Genomic DNA, 10,095 nt, shown 5'->3' with positions numbered 1-10,095 from the left:
TATGGCCAAGTCCAACTTTTCTTGTAAGTGGATCTGCCAGACTGGTTATTATGAACACTTTTCGAGGAGTAACAGTATAACAGTCATGAGGAGCGTCAGTACGGACACCACCACACGACACAGCACACACACACATCCCACACACCACACACACAACAGCACTCACACAACACTACACAACACACAGCACACAGCCACACATACAGTTCTTGATAGCTTCGCCACGCGCTCAGTTAGCTATAACGTCATTCTCACTCTTTGAGAGTCGTTAAGTCTCATACGAGTGAATATTTTACCCATAGAAGTTAGTTATAATCTATGCTCGCTCTCTTATGCCTACAGATACACCGAATGGGCTGTAGGATGCGCAAATGAAAGCGCAGAGATAAGACTATAGGCATCACATATGTGACCTGTAGCCTGAGCCTATTAAATATATAATAGGACGAGTGACCAGCGGACACACTGAGGAGTGAGTAGGACGTATAAAGAGTAGCCAGTTAAGAGCTAAGTACGGAATGACGAGACTTAGAGTAATTTGCACTAAATCTTTTATATTACAAGGATAATTATACAGGAACATAAACAGCTATAGTGAGGAAAATACACAAAATAGGACGTATACTAAAAAAGCCCGAGTATTATCCCAGCGATGATCGAGATGTGCGCAGAAATGTCGTGTGAATCGATTTCCTTGAGGTCCACATTCCTGGTTGATACAGGCCTATAGGACTCCGATACGCCTGGGTAAGGTCTGTACAATTACGTTTTTACAGTTAGTCGTGGGCGAGTGTCCACGCGTAAATCAGGTATTACCGTGCTGTGGAATATGCAATAATGGGTACCAGAATGCGGATAAGAAAAGAATTGGCAAGAATTAATCTCTAATTTTCTAAATTACAGTCGTTAAATTGTTTATTTTCTACGCATTATGTTACAAAAGTCGCTGCTGTGGCTGTTCTCCAAGTGGCGTCTATCGTACTCTCCTTAGATTTTTCAAATCTTGCTATCATCAGCCTACTTCTACCATCTGCCCTGTTCTAGTTCATGTTTTCCTTTTTCTGGTATTAGTATACAATTATGACGCAGGTACTGTATTTGCCTTTTGTATCCTCCCTTCCTCCATATCCATCTTGGGCAAACACGCTAATTCCACAACCACTGCCAAAACAAAACCCCAGAAGTTTAAAACGTTAAAAGGATATGTCAACCTACAATCCTGTGGCCGAGTGTCTACATCAGTGGATTTTATAAGAATCGCTATATCTCGAGTGAGCATTGCCTAGATCGGCGCAGTGTTGGACCACCTGATGTTGCCGAGCTAAGGAGGTGGAGGTTGTCGTACAGAAAGCTGCGGGAGTCTGTAAGGAGAGTGAGCTAAGCGAATCTGTCCCGGCGCGCCTCACAGGCAATAAGGTGACGTCGACGAGTGTGTGTTTGTGCTGCAGTCTAACCTGCCAGAAGCTACGTGATCACGATAGTTGCAGTTTACTCGCTTAGGGGCCGTCCTGACTCTCGCGATTCCTGGATCCTCTGTAGTGGGTATCTTGTCTTTACCACTACAGTTGATAGTATAAAGGAAATATAGAATATAGATAAATGAATTTTCTCGCATGAATAAGCTATTATAGGCGATTCTCACTAGGGCTCAGCTAACAGATTAATTTGAGAAAGTGCCGCCGCAAAAAGTTGTTATATATAAAATGCAAATATCGTTGCAGAGATATTGTTCGTTAATTTGAAAATAAGATATACGCACGCCTTCATAATCATACAACTAATTCAGTAGATTACGAATTGCTTAAGTGAGCAGTGTATGAACCACCTGGACACATATTGCGGGCCTAGCGCATAGACGTCAACGTGGGCCTGCTTATCAGACATGAGAATACTTTACAAGCTGGAAATTTGGCGAAGTTTCCTATGTGGCACTTTAAAGCATTTCCTTCGTCGTGAGATCTAGTGAACTCAGGCTGACGATAAGACTTGCTAGAAACTCTGGTGGAACGTTGGTGGAGTAAACGTGGTACGTGACTAGTACTAATAATATATTAATTGAACGAAATATAATAGTATATATAGATATATAAGATATTCTTAGTACCATCATCACACACTATATATATATATATATTATATAGAGCTATTCACTACAGTTAGTGGTACACTAGGGACCGACGTTCACATTTTGTGATAATTGCGCCTATTTCTTATTACCTAGCGGTAAGCTATAAAGTCATTGATAGTATCTATGTTCGCCCTCAGTTGAGATAGCACTGTCAAACTAGATCGTGAGAAATAAACTTACAGGTGCGATAAAGACAACTGGATACACTATTGAGAAACTCTGCTTCTCGGGGGCTGCTCCCCAGTGTAGGATCATCACCGATCATGATAGATCTATGCTCGCTCGTGAGAAATAGCAGACTGTCCCCGCTCCCAGTGTAGGATCATCACCGATCATGATAGATCTATGCTCGCTCGTGAGAAATAGCGGACTGTCTGCTTCGTGACAGCACTTGTAGCATGAACATTTTTTATTTCACTAACATTGGCGGACATAAGATCTGAGCAACGAGAGATTACTCAGGCGAGAGACTCATGCACGCGTCGTAGTAAATGTCACTATTCCCTATCCGCTCCATGTAACAGCATCTTGTCCGCCGAATAACCGCACTACGTAAACACAGGGGCATAAAATAATATTCTTAATCCTGTGGTATATGGTTGCATTGATGTTCCTAAAATTGGTTAATGCCTCGCCGATAAGCTTTATGGGCAGTACGCGCGCTAAAACGATGTTATACAGTTTGGGAAATTATTCCTAAAAACGTTGGCTTGGTGATTTCATGTCGATAAAGTTCGCTTCATATAGACAACTTCATCTACCAAACACGAGAAATAACAGTTATCGCAGCATACACTGTGCTGCCATTGAAAGTAAATTGCGAACCTAAACGTTTGCTCATGAATTTACGATGTTGTACTCTATTTAATTAGCTTATTTTTAGATTACGCGGAGTCGATGTAGTTGAAAAGATGCAACACGAATTTACTAACAGCATTATTTGAAAACGTCATTTTCTACAAAAATGGAAATTTTTTGCGGATTTTGGATTGATTGACTAAAATTCGTTAACTACTAACGGCATATATATATTATATATATATATATGCTACGCATCACTCGTCTGCGCGCGCGTGTGCGTGCGTGCGTGCGTGCGTGTTTGTTGGTGTGTGTGTGTGTGTGTGTGTGTGTGTGTGTGTGTGTGTGTGTGTGTGTGCTTGTGTGTCCTCGCCCTCTAGAGCGTGGGCACTTATAATGTGTGCACGCACGAGGCAATAATAAAAACTCCGTCAGATTGAAAGGTCCGGTTAGTAATTGAAATGAAAAAAATAACACTGACTTTATAATAGAAAGGCCTTGAACCGGGTGTTTTTACAGCACCCAAGCTGCATTGTAGCTATTGATGGGAAGATGGCGTTCAATCTGCTATGCAAGATTCTCAGAGTGCATTCGCGCAGACCCACTGTTCAGGATGATTAGTTTCATCTATTGCATTTTCGCTATTTGAAAGCGCGCGTTAACAAAAAATGAGATTATTATTTTAAAACGATATTTGGCTTTACCGCAATTCATTCTTGACAGTTTACACTTTCCAACTTGATTTTCTTCCGTTCCGGCCCGAGCAAAAACGACGTGTAAAATCAAGAACGCTGTCAAAATCTACATCAAATCTGTAAATGCCAGAACGCTCGCACGGCTTTCCAAACGTTTATTGCCCCCGCCGCCATATAACCAACCGTGGGTTTCGACGAATTTAAATCGTGTGTGGTTTGTGTGACGAATGTTATTCATCGCCGCCGTCGATCAAATGATGAGCGTTGATTGAGAAAATAAATCGAGCGAGAGCATTCGGGATGCTTTTGTTAGTACACTATTTCCGACTCGCTGCTGTCCAATATTGACCATATGCTATACACGCTTGCGCGCAGGCGAGGCTCCCAGGGGATCCTCATCATTGCTCGACTCATCTTAGCGATAGAAATGTCTTACGCAGTTCTACCTCACGCGCTCGGAGTCGACAAGAAAATCTCACAACAAAGCGAATCCGACAAAGCGAAGCCGCCCTAAGAACTAAGACGCAGCATTTCAGGGGGTTGCTCGGCGACGAGGCCATTAAGCTCCTCTCGTATTGCGTTCTCGTTCTACGGTGACAGATGCACAGCATGCAACGCTGCGTTCTCGCACAAAGCAACATCGTCGAAAAGCCGCAGGCTCGACGATGATTCATGTCGAAACTTCGTACGACAATTTCACCTCGTTAACAATTCGCTCTTGCGATCAATTTTAATTTTCAACTCAAATTTCTAGTAAGACCTGCTGCGCATACGCGGCCTGCGGCCAAACTTATGTTGATCGCGCGCGAAGGTGGATTAACAGCGGTTTTCGGACTAGCGAGCCTTCGGACTAGCGGGCAGTCACCGATTAACAGCAGGTTAACTGCTGCATGACATTGTCGTATAGTTTGAGTTTTAGGGCCTCGCTATGCACGGTGCACGCGCACTGGTGGCGTGAAACCGATGGCGCTGTTGATAGTGAAAGGACGGTAAGAAATTCCTCAGTAATTCTGCCTTTTTTTTATCGATTTGCTGTGTTGATCTTCGCCGACAACAGACTGATCAGGCGTCGATAAGTTCACTGTTAGCCACTATTTTCTTCTCTCTTTCTCTCTCTCTCTCTCTTATTCTCGTAGTTCTTCTTGTGTCATTAATCTATACTATTTATCTATCTATTTAATTTATCTACACTACGCCTGATTTTAGGCCAAAGTAATTTTAATTTATACAACGACAGAATTTGTTCAAACACGGAAACCAGAATTAGCCAATCAGCTCGCAGATTTCCGCCAACCGTGTCACGCTTTGTTTGCAATTGCCATAATGACAACGGGGCCCGGGTCAAGCAAGTACATTAAGACAAACAGAAGACAAACTTCGTCCGTTTACTCCATAAAAACTAAACGGTTCTGCAACTTACTCATCATTTTTTGCACACTATCACCATTAACCTACGTTATGATATAGTGTCACCGATAGCATAGATAAAAGTAAGTCTGCCTGCAATAATCTATAGTAATAAATAATAGGTAAGCAATAATTTACTTTACCATGCAGCATTCTATAATATACGCTAAAGCTATATTACGGCGATGCCTCACTTATTATGCTTACGCCTTTCATAAAAACGCAATTCTATTCACTGATTTAAGAATTACTATCCTTATTGCACGTGTGTGTGTGCGTGCGTGCGTGCGTGCTTGTGTGCGTGCGCGCGCGTGTGTGTGTTTGTGTGGTGTGCTATTCGGATATAGGATACGGCTTCATAGAGTAAAATCAGTAAAAAGGGAGTAATTACAATTTTTTATAACCGCGTTGCAAAAATGGTCTCATCATATTAATTAGTCGAATATAAATGCGAAACAACCAAACTGATAACATCAATTAACCATACCTAATATCGTAATAAGGTCTTTCTTGACGTAACTATCACGCTAATTACGAATCACGACTAATTTATAGTTTAATTAAAAATAATATAAAATTCGTTACTAAATGGAAAGCCTTAATTGCCCGTGAGCGCACACATAATTACACACATTGAAACTCTACAACTAACTCCCCATACTCTCTCCCTGATATTCTGTCTGTCAGCGAAAAAAATCAAAATAGTTTAAATGCGTTTAAATCCTCCATCGATTTCTCCAATAACCCGTATTTGTAAGTGCGTCGCAGCTTCATACATAATCCCATCAACCACATCGCACACCGTTTCATAAACTGCCGTGGCGAAGCCACTCTCAAATGGCGGCCGTGATTTGCATATCGCGCAAAGGACGCAACTGTCGACGGAGAAACATTTGCGATCGCGTCTGGCGTTTCTTCAAGGTGATGCAGCATTTGCAGACGCATTACGTCTAACATCGAGTAATCTGTGAAATGATGATGCCGCCATGTTATAAATGCGTTTCTAACCAGGAATGAGCAGACCGCGACCGTACGCGTTATTTCGTTACGCTGCATGCCCTTCGCCATATAGATGATTCATTTAGGGGGTGATTGTCAATGAGAGAGTTTATATCAATACTACATCCATCGTTGCTTGGTGGTCACAGGAACACTCTTCAATCTCTTATGACAACTGTATTGCAAGCGACGCAATACGGTACAGACGCTTGACAAAAAATTATCCAAATATTCCAAATGCATCTAAGTACATAATATACAAATACTATGAATTATAAATAGACCTCTTTCTTTCCGGGAACGGCAGCCAGTTGAGCTCGGTTACGTATCGCAAAAAGCGGCTTTTGTCGATAAGATATTTACCGATTTATGAGGACACAGGCGCTCACACGAGCAACCACGCGTGAACAGTAGCTAACGCATGCGCAGCATAACGCATGCAGTAACGCATGCGACACGTGACGACGGGAGCGGCTGCTATATTACAGAATATGTTGTGGCGGGCAGAAGCAACCGCACGACCTACAGACAGGCGGGCCGCGAACAGCAAACGGCACACTGAATTTAAGTGCTTTCCATCGATTGAATAGGTGATGGCGGAAGTTTTCCTAAGATAGTGGAAATTTGACGAGACAAATAAATAAAGCGATGACTAGCGGGTGGTCACAAACTTCGACGGCCTACATACTGCGGGCTCTCCCTAGACTGTAGCTATTGCCGAAAATCTGCACCAGACTGCATGAAAAAGATTGTGTCATATTTGTCAGAATTAGACGCAGTTGTGTCTGTCGCTATTTACAAATTAAATTTTCGGAAAATAACAAAATATGGCTGCGTTCTAACATGTCAATTGCTATTTTATGTGATATAACGGCGTAAATGTTAAATGTATGGTAATTTTCAAGTTGTTGAAATTGGTGAAATATTCACTTTAATACAGATTTGTATTTTAGATATACCTGCGAATTAAATACTTTACAACTGAGCTCACACGCGCGCTACATTACCCGCAATTAATTATAGTCACGTTTTTCGACGCATTGATAGATGACACTGCGATAAAACCTATCCTGGAATTCCTTTATTTATACGGGATTAATTCTGTATAGAGAGCCTCTAGCTTGGGCCAGCGCAACTGTGACAGAATGAAAGCAATATATTCACACACGCGCGCACGCACACACATACCGCATTCACACACATACGGGCATGCGCACGCACACACATACCAATTTATATACACGGGCGCGCACACACATACACGCACACGCACACACACGCATACATACGCGCACGCACACGCCCACACGCACATACACATATACACAGATAAAACTGCAGCCGTCTCTCGTTGGGGTTTGTCTTAAATTTTCGCCTCACAGCTGTGCGCGGCAGTGATTAGTGTTTATACACCGAAGTTTCTTCGGGCACATAACATTTGAGAAAATTGCCTCCAAAAGTCACTTTACGATCGAAAAATCGCGTTCTAACGTAGCGGAATGTATTCGGGACGTCCAGAAGAGGCGTCAGCTCGATTCGCGTACGAATACGTGGCACGGTTTCGAAGGAGATACGGAAAACGAAACTTCGGCTCTTTCTACTATTATATTATAGATAGGCCTACCTTTGAATTTAAGCTGCATTTAGTATGGCTATATCATTCTTTAAAAAAAATGTATTGAGTAGTTTGGAAAGATATATTTTCTTGAAAGTCAGTGGACGGCGGCGGACACGGTTACACCTCCCGTTGTGAAATATTTGCACACACGTGAGCACACATACATGACACACGCGCGCACGCACGCACGCACGCACACATCGCATTCACACGCATACGGGCATGCGCACGCACAATGACACGCGCACCCACGCACCCACGCACACACATACGACATTTACACACAGACGGGCGCGCACACGCACACGCACACGCGCACTCGCACACACGCCGACGCACACACACATACACATACAACTGCAGCCGTCTCTCGTTGGGGGGTTGTCTTAAATGTTCGCCTCACAGCTATGCGCGGCAGTGATTGGCTGTTTATACACCGCAGCCGCAATGGCTTTGGTGTGCGCGTGCCGGTGGGCGTGCGTGCGTGCCGTACGTGCGTTTAGTGTGGCTTGCTATGCTAGGTGAAGGACCCACCTAATTAAATGCGATGAGAGCACGTCAATCACAAGGTGATTCACGTACTCTGCTTGGACTGCATGCGCATGCGGATTTTGCGATCTTAAAAGTTGGTGCGGGTTTGCGCCGATGAATGCCGAAGTTTCTTCGGGCACATAACTTTTTAGAAAATTGCCTCAAAAAGTCAGTTTACGATGGAAAAATCGCGTTCTAACGTAGCGGAATCTAGTCGCGACGCCCAGAAGGGGCCCCAGCTCGATTCGCGCGAGCCCACGCGGCACGGTTTCGGAGGAGATACGTAAAACGACACTTCGGCTCTTTCCACTATTATATAGTAGATGATGGCAGCTTTAGAGTCCTTTTATCTATATATCTGTCCGCGTAACGGCGTTTGCTCGACTTGTCTCTCGCGTATAGCCGTTATTTTCCTTGTCGTTTAACTAATGATAATCGCTTGCTTTTTTATCTGAACGACAGATGCATCATGAAGTTCGGCTCGTGGACGTACGACGGCTACCGAGTCGACCTCCAACTATTAATGGATCAGGGTGACACCGACTCCTTCATAGAGAACGGCGAGTGGGATCTCATCGGTATACATAGACGCCGCCATTACGCGAACGTTCGACCGCGATGTTCGTCCGCATATTGACTCTCGTAAATTTGTTTCGAAATTGAGCGATCCGACGAAATGTTTGCGATATGGTCTACGAGACGATTGTAACGTTCATCGGCTAGATTTATAGGCGGCCTTGTCGGTTTGCCGCAGACTCAAATAGACTAATAAAGTTAGCACAGCCATTAGCCATTACATGTACTACATGACACTGCATGATTTTTGGCGCAGTATCAAGGTCAAACTTTTTTGCACATACGTTCGTTAAGATTTGCGATGATCTGGTTAAAAGTGGAGTATATTAGCACAAAACACGAACGATAATTCGTGTACGTATGTCGATAAATGTTTACGTAGATTTCTATCACGTATATGGTCCGAACGCGTCGACCGATCTACCTCTCGCCTAAACGTAGCAATTGTGCGATACATGTATCACGCTAACGTCACCTGTGCCGTCTTATACAAACCCGAACGTCACACCTGTGTTCGCAGAGATACCTGGTAAGAGAAGTGTCCTCAAGTACGCCTGCTGCCCGGAACCGTATCCGGACGTGACGTTTACAGTGGTGATACGCCGACGCGTGCTGTACTACCTGTTTAACCTGCTGATACCGTGCTTTTTAATCTCCGGAATGACGTTACTCGTCTTCGTGCTTCCTCCAGAGTCCGGCGAGAAGCTAACGCTGTGTGAGTATTCTCCTACATGATGGCGCCAACTGTCGGCCATCTTAATTTGCAATCATAACAATCATTCACGGAGCTGTATATATTAATAACATTATTGTAATCTATATAATAATTTGAGTAGCGTCGTTCTGTTTGTTCCTGCATAACTTCTAGGCGCGTGTACGAATCCGGCTGAAATTTTTCGTGCTTCATTCCTACGCATCAGGTTCGATTCTAACACTTTGCTTTTTGTTATTTATTGGGTTAAATGTTTATAAAAAACCATATTTAGAAAGTCGAATGGAAAATCTCTCTGGAAAACATGCACGATTCAGTTCACTTCCGCTTGGTGCGCTGGCTGTAGACTTACAAACACGCAACCACAGGCTAAGGGATACAGTAGTCTGTCCTAACCCTGTGGCAAGATCGCTACGTTTGTAACGTTCATCCGAATTTACGACGCGTTGAGATTCGTCACGGTGATTGTCACCCATCTCCCGGTCCCAGTAGGGTCATCACCGGTCATGATAGATCTCTGCTTGCTCGTGAGAAATAACGGACTGTCCCCGCTCCCAGTGTAGGATCATCACCGATCATGATAGATCTATGCTCGCTCGTGAGAAATAGCGGACTGTCCCCGCTCCCAGTG

The 10,095-nt window shown here is 43.6% G+C and overlaps 1 protein-coding gene across 1 annotated transcript in view; it reads left to right on the top strand.

The window, feature by feature from the left end:
- The window catches only part of LOC106809265 (neuronal acetylcholine receptor subunit alpha-7-like), a 98,744-nt gene that overhangs the window by 73,758 nt on the left and 14,891 nt on the right, over positions 1–10,095 (top strand). Inside the window, exons 6-7 of the mRNA XM_014812280.1 lie at positions 8,639–8,754; positions 9,273–9,467. Coding sequence (XP_014667766.1) covers positions 8,639–8,754; positions 9,273–9,467 — 311 coding nt within the window. The remainder of the gene's footprint in view (positions 1–8,638; positions 8,755–9,272; positions 9,468–10,095) is intronic.

The sequence above is a fragment of the Priapulus caudatus genome, unplaced genomic scaffold (genome assembly GCF_000485595.1).
Source record: "Priapulus caudatus unplaced genomic scaffold, Priapulus_caudatus-5.0.1 Scaffold14, whole genome shotgun sequence".
Classification (NCBI taxonomy): domain Eukaryota; kingdom Metazoa; phylum Priapulida; class Priapulimorpha; order Priapulimorphida; family Priapulidae; genus Priapulus; species Priapulus caudatus.
This window is presented reverse-complemented; position numbering and strand designations above follow the sequence as displayed.